The sequence below is a fragment of the Blennius ocellaris genome, assembly GCF_963422515.1.
Source record: "Blennius ocellaris genome assembly, chromosome: 18".
NCBI classification, from domain to species: Eukaryota; Metazoa; Chordata; class Actinopteri; order Blenniiformes; family Blenniidae; genus Blennius; species Blennius ocellaris.
In genome coordinates this window covers 220,862-246,500 of record NC_137667.1, presented here as the reverse complement: position 1 = coordinate 246,500, position 25,639 = coordinate 220,862, and the positions used below count along the sequence as shown (strand labels likewise).

The 25,639-nt window shown below is 53.9% G+C and overlaps 1 protein-coding gene across 2 annotated transcripts in view; it reads left to right on the top strand.

Annotated features, from left to right (window-relative positions):
- The window catches only part of fam184ab (family with sequence similarity 184 member Ab), a 62,156-nt gene that overhangs the window by 16,316 nt on the left and 20,201 nt on the right, over positions 1-25,639 (top strand). For both annotated transcript variants that reach the window (XM_080514214.1, XM_080514213.1), the window contains exons 6-17: positions 2,708-2,959; positions 4,231-4,366; positions 8,143-8,324; positions 10,670-10,855; positions 13,559-13,681; positions 13,755-13,916; positions 14,001-14,122; positions 15,007-15,157; positions 16,510-16,722; positions 18,143-18,296; positions 19,411-19,538; positions 24,369-24,553. In XM_080514214.1, the coding sequence (XP_080370340.1) occupies positions 2,708-2,959; positions 4,231-4,366; positions 8,143-8,324; positions 10,670-10,855; positions 13,559-13,681; positions 13,755-13,916; positions 14,001-14,122; positions 15,007-15,157; positions 16,510-16,722; positions 18,143-18,296; positions 19,411-19,538; positions 24,369-24,553 (1,994 nt within the window). The remainder of the gene's footprint in view (positions 1-2,707; positions 2,960-4,230; positions 4,367-8,142; positions 8,325-10,669; positions 10,856-13,558; positions 13,682-13,754; positions 13,917-14,000; positions 14,123-15,006; positions 15,158-16,509; positions 16,723-18,142; positions 18,297-19,410; positions 19,539-24,368; positions 24,554-25,639) is intronic.

Sequence of the window (25,639 nt, the reverse complement as noted above, 5' to 3'; positions counted from 1 at the left end):
GGGGTTGGGGGGGGGGGGGGGGGGGGGGGGGTAGAATCAGTCTCTGCCTTTGATCTTAGTTTTGTCAAATGTCTGATTATTGTGAAAAACGTTGGACATGATTTCTTCCTGCTCCGCTCCTTGTGTTGGTTTTTACTGGAGCGGAAACATTCGGGGCTTTTCTGATGGACATTTGGTTTTGGACACGTCCCAGAATATGTTGCTAGAAATGTGTGGAGAGGAAGTTGGACCAGTTTCTGTTTTTGGGCCCTTTTTTCAAACTTTTACAACAATTTGAGTCCCATTTCAGACAAGTCTGGTAGTTTGGACTAGATTTGGACATTATTGACTAGTTTCTCTCACATTGTCTGTCAATGAGGACTTTGTTTGGACTAACTCCAGACATGGTTCCTGTTTGACTGAAGGTGAACTGTTGGAGAACTCCAGACATGGTTCCTGTTTGACTGAAGGTGAACTGTTGGAGAACTCCAGACATGGTTCCTGTTTGACTGAAGGTGAACTGTTGGAGAACTCCAGACATGGTTCCTGTTTGACTGAAGGTGAACTGTTGGAGAACTCCAGACATGGTTCCTGTTTGACTGAAGGTGAACTGTTGGAGAACTCCAGACATGGTTCCTGTTTGACTGAAGGTGAACTGTTGGAGAACTCCAGACATGGTTCCTGTTTGACTGAAGGTGAACTGTTGGAGAACTCCAGACATGGTTCCTGTTTGACTGAAGGTGAACTGTTGGAGAACTCCAGACATGGTTCCTGTTTGACTGAAGGTGAACTGTTGGAGAACTCCAGACATGGTTCCTGTTTGACTGAAGGTGAACTGTTGGAGAACTCCAGACATGGTTCCTGTTTGACTGAAGGTGAACTGTTGGAGAACTCCAGACATGGTTCCTGTTTGACTGAAGGTGAACTGTTGGAGAACTCCAGACATGGTTCCTGTTTGACTGAAGGTGAACTGTTGGAGAACTCCAGACATGGTTCCTGTTTGACTGAAGGTGAACTGTTGGAGAACTCCAGACATGGTTCCTGTTTGACTGAAGGTGAACTGTTGGAGAACTCCAGACATGGTTCCTGTTTGACTGAAGGTGAACTGTTGGAGAACTCCAGACATGGTTCCTGTTTGACTGAAGGTGAACTGTTGGAGAACTCCAGACATGGTTCCTGTTTGACTGAAGGTGAACTGTTGGAGAACTCCAGACATGGTTCCTGTTTGACGAAGGTGAACTGTTGGAGAACTCCAGACATGGTTCCTGTTTGACGAAGGTGAACTGTTGGAGAACTCCAGACATGGTTCCTGTTTGACGAAGGTGAACTGTTGGAGAACTCCAGACATGGTTCCTGTTTGACTGAAGGTGAACTGTTGGAGAACTCCAGACATGGTTCCTGTTTGACTGAAGGTGAACTGTTGGAGAACTCCAGACATGGTTCCTGTTTGACGAAGGTGAACTGTTGGAGAACTCCAGACATGGTTCCTGTTTGACTGAAGGTGAACTGTTGGAGAACTCCAGACATGGTTCCTGTTTGACTGAAGGTGAACTGTTGGAGAACTCCAGACATGGTTCCTGTTTGACGAAGGTGAACTGTTGGAGAACTCCAGACATGGTTCCTGTTTGACGAAGGTGAACTGTTGGAGAACTCCAGACATGGTTCCTGTTTGACGAAGGTGAACTGTTGGAGAACTCCAGACATGGTTCCTGTTTGACTGAAGGTGAACTGTGATGGTTGGAGAACTCCAGACATGGTTCCTGTTTGACTGAAGGTGAACTGTGATGGTTGGAGAACTCCAGACATGGTTCCTGTTTGACGAAGGTGAACTGTTGGAGAACTCCAGACATGGTTCCTGTTTGACTGAAGGTGAACTGTTGGAGAACTCCAGACATGGTTCCTGTTTGACTGAAGGTGAACTGTTGGAGAACTTCAGACATGGTTCCTGTTTGACGAAGGTGAACTGTTGGAGAACTCCAGACATGGTTCCTGTTTGACGAAGGTGAACTGTTGGAGAACTCCAGACATGGTTCCTGTTTGACTGAAGGTGAACTGTTGGAGAACTCCAGACATGGTTCCTGTTTGACGAAGGTGAACTGTTGGAGAACTCCAGACATGGTTCCTGTTTGACGAAGGTGAACTGTTGGAGAACTCCAGACATGGTTCCTGTTTGACTGAAGGTGAACTGTGATGGTTGGAGAACTCCAGACATGGTTCCTGTTTGACTGAAGGTGAACTGTGATGGTTGGAGAACTCCAGACATGGTTCCTGTTTGACTGAAGGTGAACTGTTGGAGAACTCCAGACATGGTTCCTGTTTGACTGAAGGTGAACTGTTGGAGAACTCCAGACATGGTTCCTGTTTGACGAAGGTGAACTGTTGGAGAACTCCAGACATGGTTCCTGTTTGACTGAAGGTGAACTGTTGGAGAACTCCAGACATGGTTCCTGTTTGACGAAGGTGAACTGTTGGAGAACTCCAGACATGGTTCCTGTTTGACGAAGGTGAACTGTTGGAGAACTCCAGACATGGTTCCTGTTTGACTGAAGGTGAACTGTGATGGTTGGAGAACTCCAGACATGGTTCCTGTTTGACTGAAGGTGAACTGTGATGGTTGGAGAACTCCAGACATGGTTCCTGTTTGACTGAAGGTGAACTGTTGGAGAACTCCAGCAGTGGTTAGTGTTTGTTCTGCGGCTCTGCTGAGTTCCTGTGGACGGTCCTTCAGGCGCAGGCCTTCTACGAGCGCGAGCTGGAGGCCATGAAGAGAACCCAGCAGCTGACGGCCGACAACCTGCTGGCGTGGAAACGCACCGAGGCCGAGCTGCGGCGCGAGTTCCAGTCGCAGGAGGCGGCGCTGCAGAAGACGCTGGGGAAGCTGCGGGCCGAGCTGGCCCGGGTCAGCGACGAGGCCCGGGACCACCGGGACAAGTCCCACAAGCTGCAGGCCTCGCTCTGCGTCGCCGAGGGCAACGTCAAGGTGGGCGTGCCCTACCTGTACCTGTACCTGTACCTGTGTGTGTGTTCACATCAGATTCCTTCCTGAAGTCGACCTCCGACTAACTTCAGCATTAACAAAACCTGAGCTGCTCCTGGAGTCAATCTGAGCGTTATGAGCAGGACCTCGGTCAATTCAAGCTCCAAGCACAGACCAACCGACCATCTGACTGACCGACTGACCAGCCGACTGACCATCCGACCATCTGACTGACCGACTGACCAACCGACTGACCATCTGACTGACCGACTGACCATCCAACTGACCATCCGACTGACTGACCATCCGACCATCTGACTGACTGACTGACCAACCGTCCGACCGACTGGCCGACCGACTGACCGACCGGCCGATCGACTGACCGACCGACCATCCGACTGACCATCCGATCGACCGACCGACCGATCGACCGACCATCCGACTGACCAACCGGCCGACCATCCGACTGACCATCCAATCGACCGACCAACCGACCGTCCAACTGACCGACCGTCCGTCTGACCGACTGACCATCTGACCGACCAACCATCCGACCGACCGACCGATCGACCGACCATCCGACTGACCGACCGACCGACCATCCGACTGACCGACCGTCCGTCTGACCGACTGACCATCCGACCGACCAACCATCCGACCGACCGACCGATCGACCGACCATCCGACTGACCGACCGACCGACCATCCGACTGACCGACTGACCATCTGACCGACCAACCATCCGACCGACCGACCGACCATCCGACTGACCGACCGACCGACCATCCGACTGACCGACCAACCATCCGACCGACCGACCGACCATCCGACTGACCGACCGACCGACCATCCGTCTGACCGACCAACCATCCGACCGACCGACCGATCGACCGACCATCCGACTGACCGACCGACCGACCATCCGTCTGACCGACCAACCATCCGACCGACCGACCGATCGACCGACCATCCGACTGACCGATCGACCGACCATCCGACTGACCGACCGACCGACCATCCGAGCGAGTGAGCGACCATCCGACCCACCGACTGACCGACTGAGACCGACCGATGTGTTTGACTTGACTCCTTAATGACTTCTTCGCGATATTACCAGGGACAATGAACAACGTAACACTCTTTAGTCCTTCTGGCCGCTCCGTGACGACAAAGCTCACTGACACTGACGCAGTGTAGACGTTGAGGGATTGTAGGAGAGACGTGTGGTTGCCCTGTTGGAACGCAGTCAGAGTGAAGCTGCTTGTCGTCTGCAGGATTTAAGCAAACAGCTGGACGAGGTGACCCAGAACTCCGAGATCGTGGAGATCCGGCAGAAGGAGGCGGAGTGTGAGCTGGAGGCGGCCAGAGACCGAGTCCAGCAGCAAGCCACGGAAATCCTCCTCAAAGCCAGTAAGACCCTTGTGGTTCGTCTCGTCTCTACGTCTGGACTTTGTTCTTTCTTCTTCACTCTTCTAGTCTTTCACCACCTGAGCTCTGATTGTGTTTCATCTCTCCGTTTTCTTTTGTATTTTCCTCTTCTCCTCTCATCTGTCTCAGCTGTTCTGTCCTTTTGGAACCATTTTCTCATCTTGTGGTTTCGTATCTTGCTTCTCATCTGCTTGTTAGGTTTTTGCTTTTTGTGTCTCGTCTTTTATCTTCTTGTTTGTCTCGTCATTTTGCTTTCATCTTCTTTTTTCAGAATTAGAATCAGAATTGTCTTCGGCATTGTCATCGTACAACGAAATTGCATGTGAAGCTTTGTGAAAAGAGAGACAAGCAGGGGTAAAGAGAGGAGAAAGAAAAGGCAGATTTCAGATTGTGCGCCTGTACCGTGACCCCGTCACCGCCTGTACCGTGACCCTGTGACCGCCTCTACCGTGACCCCGTCACCGCCTGTACCGTGACCCCGTCACCGCCTGTACCGTGACCCCGTCACCGCCTGTACCGTGACCCCGTCACCGCCTGTACCGTGACCCCGTCACCGCCTCTACCGTGACCCCGTCACCGCCTCTACCGTGACCCCGTCACCGCCTGTACCGTGACCCCGTGACCGCCTGTACCGTGACCCCGTGACCGCCTGTACCGTGACCCCGTCACCGCCTGTACCGTGACCCCGTCACCGCCTCTACCGTGACCCCGTCACCGCCTCTACCGTGACCCCGTCACCGCCTGTACCGTGACCCCGTCACCGCCTGTACCGTGACCCCGTGACCGCCTGTACCGTGACCCCGTCACCGCCTGTACCGTGACCCCGTCACCGCCTGTACCGTGACCCCGTCACCGCCTGTACCGTGACCCCGTCACCGCCTGTACCGTGACCCCGTCACCGCCTCTACCGTGACCCCGTCACCGCCTGTACCGTGACCCCGTGACCGCCTGTACCGTGACCCCGTGACCGCCTGTACCGTGACCCCGTCACCGCCTGTACCGTGACCCCGTCACCGCCTCTACCGTGACCCCGTCACCGCCTCTACCGTGACCCCGTCACCGCCTGTACCCTGACCCCGTCACCGCCTGTACCGTGACCCCGTGACCGCCTGTACCGTGACCCCGTCACCGCCTGTACCGTGACCCCGTCACCGCCTGTACCGTGACCCCGTCACCGCCTGTACCGTGACCCCGTCACCGCCTGTACCGTGACCCCGTCACCGCCTCTACCGTGACCCCGTCACCGCCTGTACCGTGACCCCGTGACCGCCTGTACCGTGACCCCGTGACCGCCTGTACCGTGACCCCGTCACCGCCTGTACCGTGACCCCGTCACCGCCTCTACCGTGACCCCGTCACCGCCTCTACCGTGACCCCGTCACCGCCTGTACCGTGACCCCGTCACCGCCTGTACCGTGACCCCGTCACCGCCTGTACCGTGACCCCGTCACCGCCTCTACCGTGACCCCGTCACCGCCTGTACCGTGACCCCGTCACCGCCTGTACCGTGACCCCGTGACCGCCTCTACCGTGATCCCGTGACCGCCTCTACTGTGACCGCCTCTACCGTGACCCTGTCACCGCCTGTACCGTGACCCCGTGACCGCCTCTACCGTGGCCCTCGTTACTTCCTGTATCGTGATCCCCGTTACTTCCTGTACCGTGACCCCTGTTACTTCCTGTACCGTGATCCCCGTTACTTCCTGTACCGTGATCCCCGTTACTTCCTGTATCGTGATCCCCGTTACTTCCTGTATCGTGATCCCCGTTACTTCCTGTATCGTGACCCCTGTTACTTCCTGTATCGTGATCCCCGTTACTTCCTGTATCGTGACCCCGTTACTTCCTGTATCGTGATCCCCGTTACTTCCTGTATCGTGATCCCCGTTACTTCCTGTATCGTGATCCCCGTTACTTCCTGTATCGTGACCCCTGTTACTTCCTGTATCGTGATCCCCGTTACTTCCTGTATCGTGACCCCCGTTACTTCCTGTATCGTGATCCCCGTTACTTCCTGCGTCTTACATCCGTGAGCCTCCATTTGCGGTGTTGAGGATTTCACGTCGTTGCATAATAGCTGGTGTGAACAGACGTTGCTGCAACATTTTTGTTGCATGTCACGGTTGCTGCGACACGGTTGCTGTGACACGGTTGCTGTGACACGGTTGCTGCGACACGGTTGCTGCGACACGGTTGCTGCGACACGGTTGCTGTGACACGGTTGCTGCGACACGGTTGCTGCGACACGGTTGCTGCGACACGGTTGCTGTGACACGGTTGCTGCGACATGGTTGCTGTGACACGGTTGCTGTGACATGATTGCTGCGACATGGTTGCTGCGACACGGTTGCTGCGACACGGTTGCTGCGACATGGTTGCTGCGACACGGCTGCTGTGACACGGTTGCTGTGACACGGTTGCTGTGACATGATTGCTGCGACACGGTTGCTGTGACACGGTTGCTGCGACATGGTTGCTGCGACATGGTTGCTTCGACACGGTTGCTGTGACACGGTTGCTGTGACACGGTTGCTGTGACATGATTGCTGCGACACGGTTGCTGTGACACGGTTGCTGTGACATGATTGCTGCGACACGGTTGCTGTGACACGGTTGCTGTGACACGGTTGCTGTGACACGGTTGCTGCGACACGATTGCTGCGACACGGCTGCTGCGACACGGTTGCTGTGACACGGTTGCTGTGACATGGTTGCTGCGACACGGTTGCTGTTACACCGTTGCTGTGACACGGCTGCTGTGACATGGTTGCTGCGACACGGTTGCTGTTACACCGTTGCTGTGACACGGTTGCTGCGACATGATTGCTGTGACACGGTTGCTGTGACACGGTTGCTGCGACACGGTTGCTGTTACACCGTTGCTGTTACACGGTTGCTGTGACACGGTTGCTGCGACATGGTTGCTGCGACACGGTTGCTGCGACATGATTGCTGTGACACGGTTGCTGTGACACGGTTGCTGTGACTTGATTGCTGCGACACGGTTGCTGTGACACGGTTGCTGTGACACGGTTGCTGTGACACGGTTGCTGCGACACGATTGCTGCGACACGGCTGCTGCGACACGGTTGCTGTGACACGGTTGCTGTGACACGATTGCTGCGACATGATTGCTGCGACACGGCTGCTGTGACATGGTTGCTGCGACACGGTTGCTGTTACACCGTTGCTGTGACACGGTTGCTGCGACATGATTGCTGTGACACGGTTGCTGTGACACGGTTGCTTTGACATGGTTGCTGTGACACGGTTGCTGCGACATGATTGCTGTGACACGGTTGCTGTGACACGGTTGCTTTGACATGGTTGCTGTGACACGGTTGCTGTGACACGGTTGCTGCGACACGGTTGCTGTTACACGGTTGCTGTGACACGGTTGCTGCGACACGGTTGCTGCGACATGATTGCTGTGACACGGTTGCTGTGACATGGTTGCTGTGACACGGTTGCTGTGACACGGTTGCTGCGACACGGTTGCTGTTACACCGTTGCTGTTACACGGTTGCTGTGACACGGTTGCTGCGACATGGTTGCTGCGACACGGTTGCTGCGACATGATTGCTGTGACACGGTTGCTGTGACATGGTTGCTGTGACACGGTTGCTGTGACACGGTTGCTGCGACACGGTTGCTGTTACACCGTTGCTGTGACACGGTTGCTGTTACACCGTTGCTGTTACACGGTTGCAGACACGCTGGTAAGTACGGCAGCAGTGACACTCTTGCCTTGCCCTCAGGTCAGATCAGCAGCCTGCAGGCCACCCAGATGACGCAGGAAGCCGCCATCAGGGACCTGGACAACGAGCGCAGCCGGCTGAAGGACAAGGTGCTGAGGATGGAGGAGGAGCGGGAGGCCCTGCAGAACCAGGGACAGGCCCTGGACGAGCGGCAGCGGCAGCACATCCAGTCCCTGGAGAAGGTGCGGCGCTCGCCGCTTCAACCGCCAGAGAACAACCACAACATCTTACTTTGAAAAGACTGAGGCTTTAGTGCTTCTGGTTCTGGGTTTGTTCTGAAACACGATGTGCTGGTGTGGGAAGATTCCGGCTTTATGTTGAAATACTGTCCTACTTCCTGTCCAAACATTATTTATATGCACACGATATGTTAGCTATGTATCTAGCTTCATACCGCGCAAGCTAGCTGACTCAAGGGCTAGTTATCTGTCCAGCTACGCCTGTCTGTCTGTCTGTCTGTCTGTCTGTCTGTCTGTCTGTCTGTCTGTCTGTCTGTCTGTCTGTCTGTCTGTCTGTCGGTCTGTCTTTGTGTTTGTGTGTTTCCATCACGGTGTTTCTATCAGGTGCAATTCCTTGGAGAGCTGGGAGACACTGCTCTAGAGGACACTGCTCTAGAGGACACTGCTCGGACAGATGCAGAGCAGTGTCCTCTAGAGCAGTGTCCTCTACAGCAGTGTTCTCTAGAGCAGTGTCCTCTAGAGCAGTGTCCTCTAGAGCAGTGTCCTCTACAGCAGTGTTCTCTAGAGCAGTGTCCTCTAGAGCAGTGTCCTCTACAGCAGTGTCCTCTACAGCAGTGTTCTCTAGAGCAGTGTCCTCTAGAGCAGTGTCCTCTACAGCAGTGTTCTCTAGAGCAGTGTCCTCTAGAGCAGTGTCCTCTAGAGCAGTGTCCTCTACAGCAGTGTCCTCTAGAGCAGTGTCCTCTACAGCAGTGTTCTCTACAGCAGTTCTCTAGAGCAGTGTCCTCTAGAGCAGTGTCCTCTACAGCAGTGTCCTCTAGAGCAGTGTCCTCTAGAGCAGTGTCCTCTAGAGCAGTGTTCTCTACAGCAGTTCTCTAGAGCAGTGTCCTCTAGAGCAGTGTCCTCTACAGCAGTGTCCTCTAGAGCAGTGTCCTCTACAGCAGTGTTCTCTACAGCAGTTCTCTAGAGCAGTGTCCTCTAGAGCAGTGTCCTCTAGAGCAGTGTCCTCTACAGCAGTGTCCTCTAGAGCAGTGTCCTCTAGAGCAGTGTCCTCTACAGCAGTGTTCTCTACAGCAGTGTCCTCTAGAGCAGTGTCCTCTACAGCAGTGTCCTCTACAGCAGTGTCCTCTACAGCAGTGTTCTCTAGAGCAGTGTCCTCTACAGCAGTGTTCTCTACAGCAGTGTCCTCTAGAGCAGTGTCCTCTACAGCAGTGTCCTCTACAGCAATGTTCTCTACAGCAGTGTCCTCTAGAGCAGTGTCCTCTAGAGCAGTGTTCTCTAGAGCAGTGTTCTCTACAGCAGTGTTCTCTACAGCAGTGTTCTCTAGAGCAGTGTCCTCTACAACAGTGTTCTCTACAGCAGTGTCCTCTAGAGCAGTGTTCTCTAGAGCAGTGTCCTCTACAGCAGTGTTCTCTAGAGCAGTGTTCTCTACAGCAGTGTTCTCTACAGCAGTGTCCTCTAGATCAGTGTCCTCTACAGCAGTGTCCTCTAGAGCAGTGTTCTCTACAGCAGTGTCCTCTAGATCAGTGTCCTCTACAGCAGTGTCCTCTAGAGCAGTGTCCTCTACAGCAGTGTTCTCTACAGCAGTGTCCTCTACAGCAGTGTTCTCTACAGCAGTGTTCTCTACAGCAGTGTCCTCTAGAGCAGTGTTCTCTAGAGCAGTGTCCTCTACAGCAGTGTTCTCTAGAGCAGTGTTCTCTACAGCAGTGTTCTCTACAGCAGTGTCCTCTAGATCAGTGTCCTCTACAGCAGTGTCCTCTAGAGCAGTGTTCTCTACAGCAGTGTCCTCTAGATCAGTGTCCTCTACAGCAGTGTTCTCTACAGCAGTGTCCTCTACAGCAGTGTTCTCTACAGCAGTGTTCTCTACAGCAGTGTCCTCTAGATCAGTGTCCTCTACAGCAGTGTTCTCTACAGCAGTGTCCTCTACAGCAGTGTTCTCTACAGCAGTGTTCTCTACAGCAGTGTCCTCTAGAGCAGTGTTCTCTAGAGCAGTGTCCTCTACAGCAGTGTTCTCTAGAGCAGTGTTCTCTACAGCAGTGTTCTCTACAGCAGTGTCCTCTAGAGCAGTGTCCTCTACAGCAGTGTTCTCTAGAGCAGTGTTCTCTACAGCAGTGTTCTCTACAGCAGTGTCCTCTAGATCAGTGTCCTCTACAGCAGTGTCCTCTAGAGCAGTGTCCAATAGTGTCACATTCAGAGGTCCATTTTCATCTTCTTGTGTGTGTGTGTGTGTGTGTGTGTGTGTGTGTGTGTGTGTGTGTGTGTGTGTGTGTGTGTGTGTGTGTGTGTGTGTGTGTGTGTGTGTGTGTGTGTGTGTGTGTGTGTGTGTGTGTGTGTGTGTGTGTGTGTTCTAGGGGCTCCGTGAGGAGCGAGCAGCACACGAGCAGGACGTGAGCGCTGCTCGGTCTCGGTACGAGGAGGACAGCAGTCAGATGAAGGACAATCAGGCTCGAGTTCTGGAGGAAGTCAGCAAGAAGCACCGAGCGACGCTGGAGAACCTTCTGGGTGCTGCAGAGAGGGACAAGAACCGGCTGCTGGCTGTGAGCGCGCACACACACACACACACACACACACACACACACACACACACACACACACACACACACACACACACACACACACACACACACACACACACACACACACACACACACACACACACACACACACACACACACACACACACACACAGACTCGCATGCAGGAAATGCAGAGAACATTGAGCTGGGGTAAAGGGTGAGGGTTAGTGACCAGGTGTCCTAACCCTCACCTGGTCACCAGGTGTCCTAACCCTCACCTGGTGACCAGGTGTCCTAACCCTCACCTGGTCACCAGGTGTCCTAACCCTCACCTGGTGACCAGGTGTCCTAACCCTCACCTGGTGACCAGGTGACCTAACCCTCACCTGGTGACCAGGTGTCCTAACCCTCACCTGGTCACCAGGTGTCCTAACCCTCACCTGGTCACCAGGTGTCCTAACCCTCACCTGGTCACCAGGTGTCCTAACCCTCACCTGGTCACCAGGTGTCCTAACCCTCACCTGGTGACCAGGTGACCTAACCCTCACCTGGTCACCAGGTGTCCTAACCCTCACCTGGTCACCAGGTGTCCTAACCCTCACCTGGTCACCAGGTGACCTAACCCTCACCTGGTCACCAGGTGTCCTAACCCTCACCTGGTGACCAGGTGTCCTAACCCTCACCTGGTCACCAGGTGACCTAACCCTCACCTGGTGACCAGGTGTCCTAACCCTCACCTGGTCACCAGGTGTCCTAACCCTCACCTGGTGACCAGGTGACCTAACCCTCACCTGGTGACCAGGTGTCCTAACCCTCACCTGGTCACCAGGTGTCCTAACCCTCACCTGGTCACCAGGTGTCCTAACCCTCACCTGGTGACCAGGTGACCTAACCCTCACCTGGTCACCAGGTGTCCTAACCCTCACCTGGTGACCAGGTGACCTAACCCTCACCTGGTCACCAGGTGACCTAACCCTCACCTGGTCACCAGGTGACCTAACCCTCACCTGGTGACCAGGTGACCTAACCCTCACCTGGTGACCAGGTGTCCTAACCCTCACCTGGTCACCAGGTGTCCTAACCCTCACCTGGTGACCAGGTGACCTAACCCTCACCTGGTCACCAGGTGTCCTAACCCTCACCTGGTGACCAGGTGACCTAACCCTCACCTGGTCACCAGGTGACCTAACCCTCACCTGGTCACCAGGTGACCTAACCCTAACCCTAACCCAGGCCCTGGTGACGCTGTTCTGGTTTCCTGCTGACCAGGATAACCCTACCCTTCAAGCCTTGCTCGTATCTTCTGAGTTCCGAGTCGTGGATGGAACTGACAGTAGTACACTCCCTCCTAGAACCCTACGTACTACATGGTGTGGTTGAGCTCTACGGAGAGGAACCACACCATGTAGTACACTCCCTCCTAGAACCCTACGTACTACATGGTGTGGCTGAGGAACCTTTGGTATTCATCTACTTTTTGTAGAATACTGGCAATTAAAGATGTAATCCCTGAACTGTTTTCCACCAACTGTGACTTGGACTTGAGTAAATGAGCACTTTAGTGTCCCTGTCTTCTGAAACCAACCTGGACAGACGGGAGTGAGACAAGGACATGGACTCTTCTAGAACTCCAATGAGCACTTTAGTGTCCCTGTCTTCTGAAACCAACCTGGACAGACGGGAGTGAGACTAGGACATGGACTCTTCTAGAACTCCACAGCGTGAACTAGCTTCCAGTTTCTGGGTGACGTCACTGGGACCCGCTTTTCTGTTCTGATGGTCAAATGGACAACAGACTTCTGACTGGACATCTCAGACATAATTGTCTCATCCTGAGGACTTCCAAAGTTTGGGTTCGTCATCCAATCCAAACTCTTCTTTTCACTTTGGTCCCTGCATTTGGTTGTTGGACATTTCTTTTTGTCAAATTTGTGTTTTTGTCACATTGAAGGAAAAATTCATCCGTCAGTTTCATCGTCCATCATTTCAACACTTCGTTAGTCCATCCATCCGTTAGTCACTTTGTCCATCACTTCATCAGTCTGTCCATCACTTCATCAGTCTGTCCATCACTTCATCAGTCCGTCCATCACTTCATCAGTCTGTCCATCGGTCTGTCCATCACGCTTGTTGCCCCGCCGGAGACGTCGCGGCGCCGCCCCGCCGGTGACGCCCGCTGCTTGTCGCCCCGCCGGCGACGTCGCAGCGCCGCCCCGCCGGCGACGCCTGCTGCTTGTCGCCCCGCCGGCGACGTCGCAGCGCCGCCCCGCCGGCGACGCCTGCTGCTTGTCACCCTGCCGGCGACGTCACGGCGCCGCCCCGCCGGTGACGCCCGCTGCTTGTCGCCCCGCCGGCGACGTCGCAGCGCCGCCCCGCCGGCGACGCCTGCTGCTTGTCGCCCCGCCGGCGACGTCGCAGCGCCGCCCCGCCGGCGACGCCTGCTGCTTGTCACCCTGCCGGCGACGTCACGGCGCCGCCCCGCCGGTGACGCCCGCTGCTTGTCGCCCCGCCGGCGACGTCGCAGCGCCGCCCCGCCGGCGACGCCTGCTGCTTGTCGCCCCGCCGGCGACGTCGCAGCGCCGCCCCGCCGGCGACGCCTGCTGCTTGTCACCCTGCCGGCGACGTCACGGCGCTGCCCCGCCGGTGACGCCCGCTGCTTGTCGCCCCGCCGGCGACATCGCGGCGCCGCCCCGCCGGTGACGCCCGCTGCTTGTCGCCCTGCAGGAGCTGCAGCAGCAGTTTGAGAAGGAGCGGCGCTCGCTGGAGGAGCAGAAGACGCAGCTCAGGCAGCAGCTGGACGAGCTGAGGGACCAGCTCACGTCCAAACTGGCCGCCGCCAACCAGGAGGTACGGCCCCGCCCACAAGCCCACGGGGGGGCGGGGCCGGGCGGTCCTGACCGCCCAGGTGTTTCCCCCCCAGGTGTCCCGGCTCCAGCAGGAGGTGCAGCAGGGCGAGCGGGATGTGGGCGTGGCCGAGGGCCAGATCTCCACGCTGAAGGAGGCGCAGGACAAACTGCTGGAGGAGCTGGACGCCACCAGAGCCCGACTGAGGGAGACCAGCAACCTGCTGACGGCGCTGCAGGTCCGACTCTCCACAACACCACCCTGCAGCCTGCACCGTCAGCCTGCTGACTCCTGTGTGTGTGTGTGTGTGTGTGTGTGCCAGGGGGAGCTGGAGGCCCAGAAGCGGCAGCATGAAGCCAAACTCATCACCACCAAAGAAGAAGAAAAACTCAAGATGGACAAGATGGCTCTAGAGCTGGAGCTGAAATGGACCGAGACACTCAGGTGTGTGTGTGTGTGTGTGTGTGTGTGTGTGTGTGTGTGTGTGTGTGTGTGTGTGTGTGTGTGTGTGTGTGTGTGTGTGTGTGTGTGTGTGTGTGTGTGTGTGTGTGTGTGTGTGTGTGTGTGTGTGTGTGTGTGTGTGCAGCCTTCAGTCACAGACACTTTCCAGCACACGGTGACAAACAAAACTCATTCGCCTCATTTCTTCATTTAACAGCTGTCATGTCACACACACACACACACACACACACACACACACACACACACACACACACACACACACACACACACACATCACCAGAGATTTACTAAAACTGTTTTTCAAAGTAGAATTGTTCACATCGTATTGTTTAAAACATTTTAAAATGTAGACACGTTAGGGTTAGCTAATCTTAACCTAACCCTAACCCTAATCTTAGCCTAGCGCTAACCCTAACCCTAACCCACTCTCAGCCAGGGTTAGGGTTAGGTTAAGATTAGGGTTAAGGTTAGGTTAAGATTAAGGTTAGGTTAAGATTAGGGTTAGGGTTAGGTTAAGATTAAGGTTAGGGTTAGCTCATCTTAACCTAACCCTACCCTGGCTGAGAGTGAGCCTGAGTCTTCCAAACCTGTAGGGGGCAGTGTAACGAAGCAGCCGTTCACAATCCTGGAAGAACACAACAAGGAATAGACGGTCGCCGTTTGGTGACGTTGTGAAGTTCTGCCGGTGTTTTCACTAAAGTTTGTCCTTGAAGTGATCAGCAGCAGGAAACACGGGGCTCAAGCTATGAATGACATCACTTCCCCCCAGTATCACAAGGTTCCTTCTCCTGGAGCCTCCCTGTGTGTCCACAGCGCCACCTGCAGGCCTGCTAGCTGCATGACATGCATGTCAACGTGTGTTGCAGGCAGGAGTGTAAGAAGCTGCGTGAGGAGCTGAGGGAGGAGCACGAGGAGGACAAGAGCTCCGCCCTCATCCAGCTGGCGCTCACCAAGGAGCAGGAGCTGAGCGGCGCCCGGGAGAGCTGGCACCGGAAGGTGGAGGACCTGCTGGAGCAGGTAGCGACCCTCGCCGTGACATCATCAGCCTCACGCCGACACTCGCCGTGCCATCAGCCTCACGCTGACCCTCGCCGTGTCATCAGCCTCACGCCGACACTCACCGTGTCATCAGCCTCACGCTGACACTCGTCGTGCCATCAGCCTCACGCTGACCCTCGCCGTGTCATCAGCCTCACGCCGACCCTCGCCGTGACATCATCAGCCTCACGCCGACACTCGTCGTAACATCAGCCTCACGCTGACCCTCGCCGTGCCATCATCAGCCTCACGCCGACCCTCGCCGTGCCATCATCAGCCTCACGCTGACCCTCGCCGTGCCATCATCAGCCTCACGCCGACCCTCGCCGTGCCATCATCAGCCTCACTCCGACCCTCGCCGTGACATCATCAGCCTCACGCTGACCCTCGCCGTGACATCATCAGCCTCACGCCGACCCTCGTCGTGACATCATCAGCCTCACGCTGACCCTCGCCGTGACATCATCAGCCTCACGCTGACCCTCGCCGTGACATCATCAGCCTCACGCTGACCCTCGCCGTGACATCATCAGCCTCACGCTGACCCTCGCCGTGACATCATCAGCCTCACGCTGACCCTCGCCGTGACATCATCAGCCTCACGCTGACCCTCGCCGTGACATCATCAGCCTCACGCCGACCCTCGTCGTGACATCATCAGCCTCACGCCGACACTCGTCGTGACATCATCAGCCTCACGCCGACACTCGTCGTGACATCATCAGCCTCACGCCGACACTCGTCGTGACATCATCAGCCTCACGCCGACACTACACGATTGCAGCGAGTCCTGGACGTCCTGCTGTGAGAGCCGCCAGGTCCCACATCCTCACCGCTGCAGAGCCGCCAGGTCCCACGTCCTCACTGCTGTAGAGCCGCCAGGTCCCACGTCCTCACCGCTGCAGAGCCGCCAGGTCCCACGTCCTCACCGCTGCAGAGCCGCCAGGTCCCACGTCCTCACCGCTGCAGAGCCGCCAGGTCCCACGTCCTCACCGCTGTAGAGCCGCCAGGTCCCACGTCCTCACCGCTGCAGAGCCGCCAGGTCCCACGTCCTCACCGCTGCAGAGCCGCCAGGTCCCACGTCCTCACCGCTGCAGAGCCGTCAGGTCCCACGTCCTCACCGCTGTAGAGCCGCCAGGTCCCACGTCCTCACCGCTGTAGAGCCGTCAGGTCCCACGTCCTCACCGCTGTAGAGCCGCCAGGTCCCACGTCCTCACCGCTGTAGAGCCGCCAGGTCCCACGTCCTCACCGCTGCAGAGCCGCCAGGTCCCACGTCCTCACCGCTGCAGAGCCACTTAGCATTGCTAACGAGCTCCTCCTTGTGTGTTCAGATCTCCCTGCTGAAGCAGAGCCTGGAGATGCAACTTTCGCAGTCGCAGTCGTCGCTGCAGCAGCTGCAGCAGCAGTTCAGCCAGGAGAGGGAGCACCTGAGGCTGCAGCTGGACGAGCTGCAGACGGAGCACCAGCGGCGGCAGCAGCGGCTGCAGGAGGTGCACCGCGGCGCCGTGCACGACCTGGAGCACGCCAGGCAGCGCGACCTCAAGGTGGGCACGCTCGTACAGCAGGGCACTCATTACTTTGTAATCACATTACAATCACCTTTTCATTACAGGACGACTTGAAGGGGAGTTAATGTGCTGGCGTTAATTAAAGTGAGAAGAAGTAGATGGCGAGGACAGGGCGAGGACAGGGCGAGTAGAGGGCGAGGACAGGGCGAGGACAGGGCGAGTAGAGGGCGAGGACAGGGCGTGTAGAGGGCGAGGACAGGGCGAGTAGAGGGAGAGGACAGGGCGAGTAGAGGGCGAGTAGAGGGAGAGGAGAGGGCGAGGACAGGGCGAGTAGAGGGCGAGGACAGGGCGTGTAGAGGGCGAGGACAGGGCGTGTAGAGGGCGAGGACAGGGCGTGTAGAGGGCGAGGACAGGGCGTGTAGAGGGCGAGGACAGGGCGAGTAGAGGGAGAGGACAGGGCGAGTAGAGGGCGAGTAGAGGGAGAGGAGAGGGCGAGGACAGGGCGAGTAGAGGGCGAGTAGAGGGCGAGGAGAGGGAGAGGACAGGGCGAGTAGAGGGCGAGGACAGGGCGAGTAGAGGGCGAGGACAGGGCGAGTAGACGGTGAGGAGAGGGCGAGGAGAGGGCGAGGAGAGGGCGAGGAGAGGGCGAGTAGACGGTGAGTAGATGGCGATTATAGTCCAGATTATAGAGCATCTTCCTCCTCTAACATCAGATTATTGAGCATCTTCCTCCTCTAACATCAGATTATAGATCATCTAATTGTTGTTTAGGTGTTTAGTAGTTGACAACAGCAAACTGTGTGTAACTGACACTCCTGGAATCATGAATAAAATGTTCTCAATCACTCGTTTTGATTAAAGACTAAAGTTACAAACATGTCCTCCTCTACTCCTCCTCTACTCCTCCTCTTCTCCTCCTCGTCTCCCTCCACCCTCTACTCCTCCTCTTCTCCCTCCACCCTCTACTCCTCCTCTTCTCCTCCTCGTCTCCCTCCACCCTCTACTCCTGTCCGTCTCCTCCTCGTCTCCCTCCACCCTCTACTCCTCCTCGTCTCCTCCTCGTCTCCCTCCACCCTCTACTCCTGTCCGTCTCCTCCTCGTCTCCCTCCACCCTCTACTCCTGTCCGTCTCCTCCTCGTCTCCCTCCACCCTCTACTCCTCCTCGTCTCCTCCTCGTCTCCCTCCACCCTCTACTCCTGTCCGTCTCCTCCTCGTCTCCCTCCACCCTCTACTCCTGTCCGTCTCCTCCTCGTCTCCCTCCACCCTCTACTCCTCCTCGTCTCCTCCTCGTCTCCCTCCACCCTCTACTCCTGTCCGTCTCCTCCTCGTCTCCCTCCACCCTCTACTCCTGTCCGTCTCCTCCTCGTCTCCCTCCACCCTCTACTCCTCCTCTTCTCCTCCTCGTCTCCCTCCACCCTCTACTCCTCCTCTTCTCCTCCTCGTCTCCCTCCACCAGGAGCTGGAGGAGCGTCTGCGCCTCCATCACCACACGGAGCTGCAGTCTCTGCGGGAGGCTCACCGTCAGAGCATCGAGCTGCTGAAGCAGCAGTCGGAGCAGGAGCTGCAGACGCTGCGCTTCGAGCTGGAGGACGAGGGCAAGGCCATGCTGGGTGAGAGGACCATACCCCTGCCTCGTGTTTCAGCCACACAACAGTCACAATACATTCATACAGCAGTCACACAACAGCCACAATACAGTCACACAACAGTTACAATACAGTCACACAACAGTTACAATACAGTCACACAACAGTCACAATACAGTCACACAACAGTCACAATACAGTCACACAACAGTTACAATACAGTCACACAACAGTCACAATACAGTCGCAATACATTCACAATACAGTCACACAACAGTTACAATACAGCCACAATACAGTCACACAACAGTTACAATACAGCCACAATACAGTCACACAACAGTTACAATACAGTCACAAAACAGTTACAATACAGTCACACAACAGTCACAATACAGTCACACAACAGTAACAATACAGTCACACAACAGTCACAATACAGTCGCAATACAGTCACACAACAGTTACAATACAGCCACAATACAGTCACACAACAGTTACAATACAGTCACACAACAGTTGCAATACAGTCACACAACAGGTACAATACAGTCACACAACAGTTACAATACAGTTGCACAACAGTCACAATACAGTCACACAACAGTCACAATACAGTCACACAACAGTCACAATGCAGTCACAGTACAGTCACAATACAGTCACACAACAGTTACAATACAGTCAACAGTCACAATACATTCACACTACAGTCACGCAACAATCACAATACAGTCACACAGCAGTCACAAAACAGTCACACAACAGTTACAATACAGTCACAATACAGCCACACAACAGTCACAAAACAGTCGCACAACAGTCACAATACAGTCAGACAATAACACAACAGTCAGACAACAATCACAAAACAGTCACAATACAGTCAGACAACAATTACACAACAGTCACACAACAATCACACAATAGCCACACAACAGTCACAATACAGTCAGACACCAATCACACAACAGTCACAATACGGTCACACAACAAGCACACAACAGTCACACATCAGTCAGACAACAATGACACAACAACCATGCAAAACAATCGCACAAGTGTCACATAACAGTCACACGTCAATTTTCCAAACTGTGCGTGTGTGTGTGTGTGTGTGCGTGTGTGTCCTCGGCAGCATCGCTGCGCTCCGAATTGAACCATATTCATGCGTCGGCCATCGAGCACCTGAGACAAAGTCACCAGCAGGAGGCGGCGGCGGCCAAGGCGGAGCTGGACAAGACTCTGGAGAACAACCGGACTCAGGTAGGACTAGGGTAAGACTAGGTAGGTCTTGGTGGGACTCAGGTAGGTCTTGGTGGGACTCAGGTAGGACTAGGTGGGACTAGGTTTCCCTCCAGGGACCAATAAAGTGAATCTCGCTATCCTAAACAGTAGAACCTTGGTAGAACCTTGGTAGGACTAGGTAGAACCTGGGTAGGTCTGGGGTAGGACTAGGTGGGACTAGGTTTCCCTCCAGGGACCAATAAAGTGAATCTCTCTATCCTAAAACGTAGAACCTTGATAGTACTAGGTAGGACTAGGTAGGACTCGGTAGGACTATGGTAGGACTAGGTGGGACTAGGGTAGGACTAGGTGAGACTAGGGTAGGACTAGGTGGGACTAGGGTAGGACTAGGTAGGACTAGGTTTCCCTCCAGGGACCAATAAAGTGGATCTCTCCATCCTAAACAGTAGAACATTGGTGTAAAGCCAGTGACGACTGTGTTTGGTGTAAAGCCAGTGACGGCTGTGTTTGGTGTAAAGCCAGGGACCCAGTGACGACTGTGTTTGGTGTAAAGCCAGTGACGACTGTGTTTGGTGTAAAGCCAGTGACGGCTGTGTTTGGTGTAAAGCCAGTGACGACTGTGTTTGGTGTAAAGCCAGGGACCCAGTGACGGCTGTGTTTGGTGTAAAGCCAGGGACGGCTGTGTTTGGTGTAAAGCCAGTGACGACTGTGTTTGGTGTAAAGCCAGTGACGACTGTGTTTGGTGTAAAGCCAGTGACGGCTGTGTTTGGTGTAAAGCCAGTGACGGCTGTGTTTGGTGTAAAGCCAGTGACGGCTGTGTTTGGTGTAAAGCCAGTGACGGCTGTGTTTGGTGTAAAGCCAGTGACGGCTGTGTTTGGTGTAAAGCCAGTGACGGCTGTGTTTGGTGTAAAGCCAGTGACGACTGTGTTTGGTGTAAAGCCAGTGACGACTGTGTTTGGTGTAAAGCCAGTGACGGCTGTGTTTGGTGTAAAGCCAGTGACGACTGTGTTTGGTGTAAAGCCAGTGACGACTGTGTTTGGTGTAAAGCCAGTGACGACTGTGTTTGGTGTAAAGCCAGGGACCCAGTGACGACTGTGTTTGGTGTAAAGCCAGTGACGACTGTGTTTGGTGTAAAGCCAGTGACGACTGTGTTTGGTGTAAAGCCAGTGACGGCTGTGTTTGGTGTAAAGCCAGTGACGACTGTGTTTGGTGTAAAGCCAGTGACGACTGTGTTTGGTGTAAAGCCAGTGACGACTGTGTTTGGTGTAAAGCCAGGGACCCAGTGACGACTGTGTTTGGTGTAAAGCCAGTGACGACTGTGTTTGGTGTAAAGCCAGTGACGACTGTGTTTGGTGTAAAGCCAGTGACGACTGTGTTTGGTGTAAAGCCAGTGACGGCTGTGTTTGGTGTAAAGCCAGTGACGACTGTGTTTGGTGTAAAGCCAGTGACGTCTGTGTTTGGTGTAAAGCCAGTGACGGCTGTGTTTGGTGTAAAGCCAGTGACGGCTGTGTTTGGTGTAAAGCCAGTGACGACTGTGTTTGGTGTAAAGCCAGTGACGACTGTGTTTGGTGTAAAGCCAGGGACCCAGTGATGACTGTGTTTGGTGTAAAGCCAGTGACGACTGTGTTTGGTGTAAAGCCAGTGACGACTGTGTTTGGTGTAAAGCCAGGGACCCAGTGACGACTGTGTTTGGTGTAAAGTCAGTGACGGCTGTGTTTGGTGTAAAGCCAGTGACGACTGTGTTTGGTGTAAAGCCAGGGACCCAGTGACGGCTGTGTTTGGTGTAAAGCCAGTGACGGCTGTGTTTGGTGTAAAGCCAGTGACGGCTGTGTTTGGTGTAAAGCCAGTGACGGCTGTGTTTGGTGTAAAGCCAGTGACGGCTGTGTTTGGTGTAAAGCCAGTGACGACTGTGTTTGGTGTAAAGCCAGGGACCCAGTGACGTCTGTGTTTGGTGTAAAGCCAGTGACGACTGTGTTTGGTGTAAAGCCAGTGACGGCTGTGTTTGGTGTAAAGCCAGTGACGGCTGTGTTTGGTGTAAAGCCAGTGACGGCTGTGTTTGGTGTAAAGCCAGTGACGACTGTGTTTGGTGTAAAGCCAGTGACGGCTGTGTTTGGTGTAAAGCCAGTGACGACTGTGTTTGGTGTAAAGCCAGTGACGGCTGTGTTTGGTGTAAAGCCAGTGACGGCTGTGTTTGGTGTAAAGCCAGGGACCCAGTGACGGCTGTGTTTGGTGTAAAGCCAGGGACGGCTGTGTTTGGTGTAAAGCCAGTGACGGCTGTGTTTGGTGTAAAGCCAGGGACGGCTGTGTTTGGTGTAAAGCCAGTGACGGCTGTGTTTGGTGTAAAGCCAGGGACCCAGTGACGACTGTGTTTGGTGTAAAGCCAGTGACTACTGTGTTTGGTGTAAAGCCAGTGACGACTGTGTTTGGTGTAAAGCCAGTGACGGCTGTGTTTGGTGTAAAGCCAGGGACGACTGTGTTTGGTGTAAAGCCAGTGACGGCTGTGTTTGGTGTAAAGCCAGTGACGGCTGTGTTTGGTGTAAAGCCAGTGACGACTGTGTTTGGTGTAAAGCCAGTGACGGCTGTGTTTGGTGTAAAGCCAGTGACGACTGTGTTTGGTGTAAAGCCAGTGACGGCTGTGTTTGGTGTAAAGCCAGTGACGGCTGTGTTTGGTGTAAAGCCAGTGACGACTGTGTTTGGTGTAAAGCCAGTGACGACTGTGTTTGGTGTAAAGCCAGTGACGGCTGTGTTTGGTGTAAAGCCAGTGACGACTGTGTTTGGTGTAAAGCCAGTGACGGCTGTGTTTGGTGTAAAGCCAGTGACGGCTGTGTTTGGTGTAAAGCCAGTGACGACTGTGTTTGGTGTAAAGCCAGTGACGGCTGTGTTTGGTGTAAAGCCAGTGACGGCTGTGTTTGGTGTAAAGCCAGTGACGGCTGTGTTTGGTGTAAAGCCAGTGACGGCTGTGTTTGGTGTAAAGCCAGTGACGGCTGTGTTTGGTGTAAAGCCAGTGACGGCTGTGTTTGGTGTAAAGCCAGTGACGACTGTGTTTGGTGTAAAGCCAGTGACGACTGTGTTTGGTGTAAAGCCAGTGACGACTGTGTTTGGTGTAAAGCCAGTGACGACTGTGTTTGGTGTAAAGCCAGTGACGACTGTGTTTGGTGTAAAGCCAGTGACGGCTGTGTTTGGTGTAAAGCCAGTGACGACTGTGTTTGGTGTAAAGCCAGTGACGTCTGTGTTTGGTGTAAAGCCAGTGACGGCTGTGTTTGGTGTAAAGCCAGTGACGACTGTGTTTGGTGTAAAGCCAGTGACGGCTGTGTTTGGTGTAAAGCCAGTGACGACTGTGTTTGGTGTAAAGCCAGTGACGACTGTGTTTGGTGTAAAGCCAGTGACGGCTGTGTTTGGTGTAAAGCCAGTGACGGCTGTGTTTGGTGTAAAGCCAGGGACCCAGTGACGGCTGTGTTTGGTGTAAAGCCAGGGACGGCTGTGTTTGGTGTAAAGCCAGTGACGGCTGTGTTTGGTGTAAAGCCAGGGACGGCTGTGTTTGGTGTAAAGCCAGTGACGGCTGTGTTTGGTGTAAAGCCAGGGACCCAGTGACGACTGTGTTTGGTGTAAAGCCAGTGACTACTGTGTTTGGTGTAAAGCCAGTGACGACTGTGTTTGGTGTAAAGCCAGTGACGGCTGTGTTTGGTGTAAAGCCAGGGACGACTGTGTTTGGTGTAAAGCCAGTGACGGCTGTGTTTGGTGTAAAGCCAGTGACGGCTGTGTTTGGTGTAAAGCCAGTGACGACTGTGTTTGGTGTAAAGCCAGTGACGGCTGTGTTTGGTGTAAAGCCAGTGACGACTGTGTTTGGTGTAAAGCCAGTGACGGCTGTGTTTGGTGTAAAGCCAGTGACGGCTGTGTTTGGTGTAAAGCCAGTGACGACTGTGTTTGGTGTAAAGCCAGTGACGACTGTGTTTGGTGTAAAGCCAGTGACGGCTGTGTTTGGTGTAAAGCCAGTGACGACTGTGTTTGGTGTAAAGCCAGTGACGGCTGTGTTTGGTGTAAAGCCAGTGACGGCTGTGTTTGGTGTAAAGCCAGTGACGACTGTGTTTGGTGTAAAGCCAGTGACGGCTGTGTTTGGTGTAAAGCCAGTGACGGCTGTGTTTGGTGTAAAGCCAGTGACGGCTGTGTTTGGTGTAAAGCCAGTGACGGCTGTGTTTGGTGTAAAGCCAGTGACGGCTGTGTTTGGTGTAAAGCCAGTGACGGCTGTGTTTGGTGTAAAGCCAGTGACGACTGTGTTTGGTGTAAAGCCAGTGACGACTGTGTTTGGTGTAAAGCCAGTGACGACTGTGTTTGGTGTAAAGCCAGTGACGACTGTGTTTGGTGTAAAGCCAGTGACGACTGTGTTTGGTGTAAAGCCAGTGACGGCTGTGTTTGGTGTAAAGCCAGTGACGACTGTGTTTGGTGTAAAGCCAGTGACGTCTGTGTTTGGTGTAAAGCCAGTGACGGCTGTGTTTGGTGTAAAGCCAGTGACGACTGTGTTTGGTGTAAAGCCAGTGACGGCTGTGTTTGGTGTAAAGCCAGTGACGACTGTGTTTGGTGTAAAGCCAGTGACGACTGTGTTTGGTGTAAAGCCAGTGACGGCTGTGTTTGGTGTAAAGCCAGGGACGGCTGTGTTTGGTGTAAAGCCAGTGACGGCTGTGTTTGGTGTAAAGCCAGTGACGACTGTGTTTGGTGTAAAGCCAGTGACGGCTGTGTTTGGTGTAAAGCCAGGGACGGCTGTGTTTGGTGTAAAGCCAGTGACGACTGTGTTTGGTGTAAAGCCAGTGACGGCTGTGTTTGGTGTAAAGCCAGTGACGACTGTGTTTGCAGGAGCGCCACCTGCTGGGCCAGATGGGGGAACTGCAGGAGGAGGTGTCTAGGAGAAAGAGCCACGTGGCTCAGCTGGACCTCCAGATCCACACCCTCAACGAGAACATCAGCACCCTGACCAGGGAGCTGGAGCTGAAGGGCAAGGAGGTGCTGAAGATCCGCAGTGAGGCCAACCAGCAGATCAGGTGCTGAATTCACTTCTGCTGATCTGAGATCACTTCTACTGTTCTGAAATCACTTCTACTGTTCTGAAATCACTTCTACTGATCTGAAATCACTTCTGCTGTTCTGAAATCACTTCTGCTGATCTGAAATCACTTCTACTGTTCTGAAATCACTTCTACTGATCTGAAATCACTTCTACTGTTCTGAAATCACTTCTACTGATCTGAAATCACTTCTACTGATCTTAAATCAGTTCTGCTGTTCTGAAATCACTTCTGCTGATCTGAAATCACTTCTACTGTTCTGAAATCACTTCTACTGATCTGAAATCAGTTCTGCTGTTCTGAAATCACTTCTACTGTTCTGAAATCACTTCTACTGTTCTGAAATCACTTCTACTGTTCTGAAATCACTTCTACTGATCTGAAATCACTTCTACTGTTCTGAAATCACTTCTACTGATCTGAAATCAGTTCTACTGTTCTGAAATCACTTCTACTGATCTGAAATCACTTCTACTGATCTGAAATCAGTTCTGCTGATCTGAAATCACTTCTACTGTTCTGAAATCACTTCTACTGATCTGAAATCAGTTCTGCTGTTCTGAAATCACTTCTACTGTTCTGAAATCACTTCTACTGATCTGAAATCAGTTCTGCTGTTCTGAAATCAGTTCTGCTGATCTGAAATCACTTCTACTGTTCTGAAATCACTTCTACTGATCTGAAATCACTTCTACTGTTCTGAAATCACTTCTACTGATCTGAAATCACTTCTACTGATCTGAAATCACTTCTACTGTTCTGAAATAACTTCTGCTGATTCTGTTTTAAAATCACTTCTCCTGATTCTGAACTGAAATCACTTCTCCTGATTCTCTCAGCATCTCACCAAACAGATGATTTGACATTGTGACATGTATGATCTGCATTCATACTCTTATTTTCCACGAGTTTCCTGTGACGGAGTAGGAATCAAACATGTAGCCATTAATATGCCTTCATGTAGAACCAGACCCAAGTGGAACCAGACCCATGTGGAACCAGACCCATGTGGAACCAGACCCATGTAGAACCAGACCCAAGTGGAACCAGACCCCATGTAGA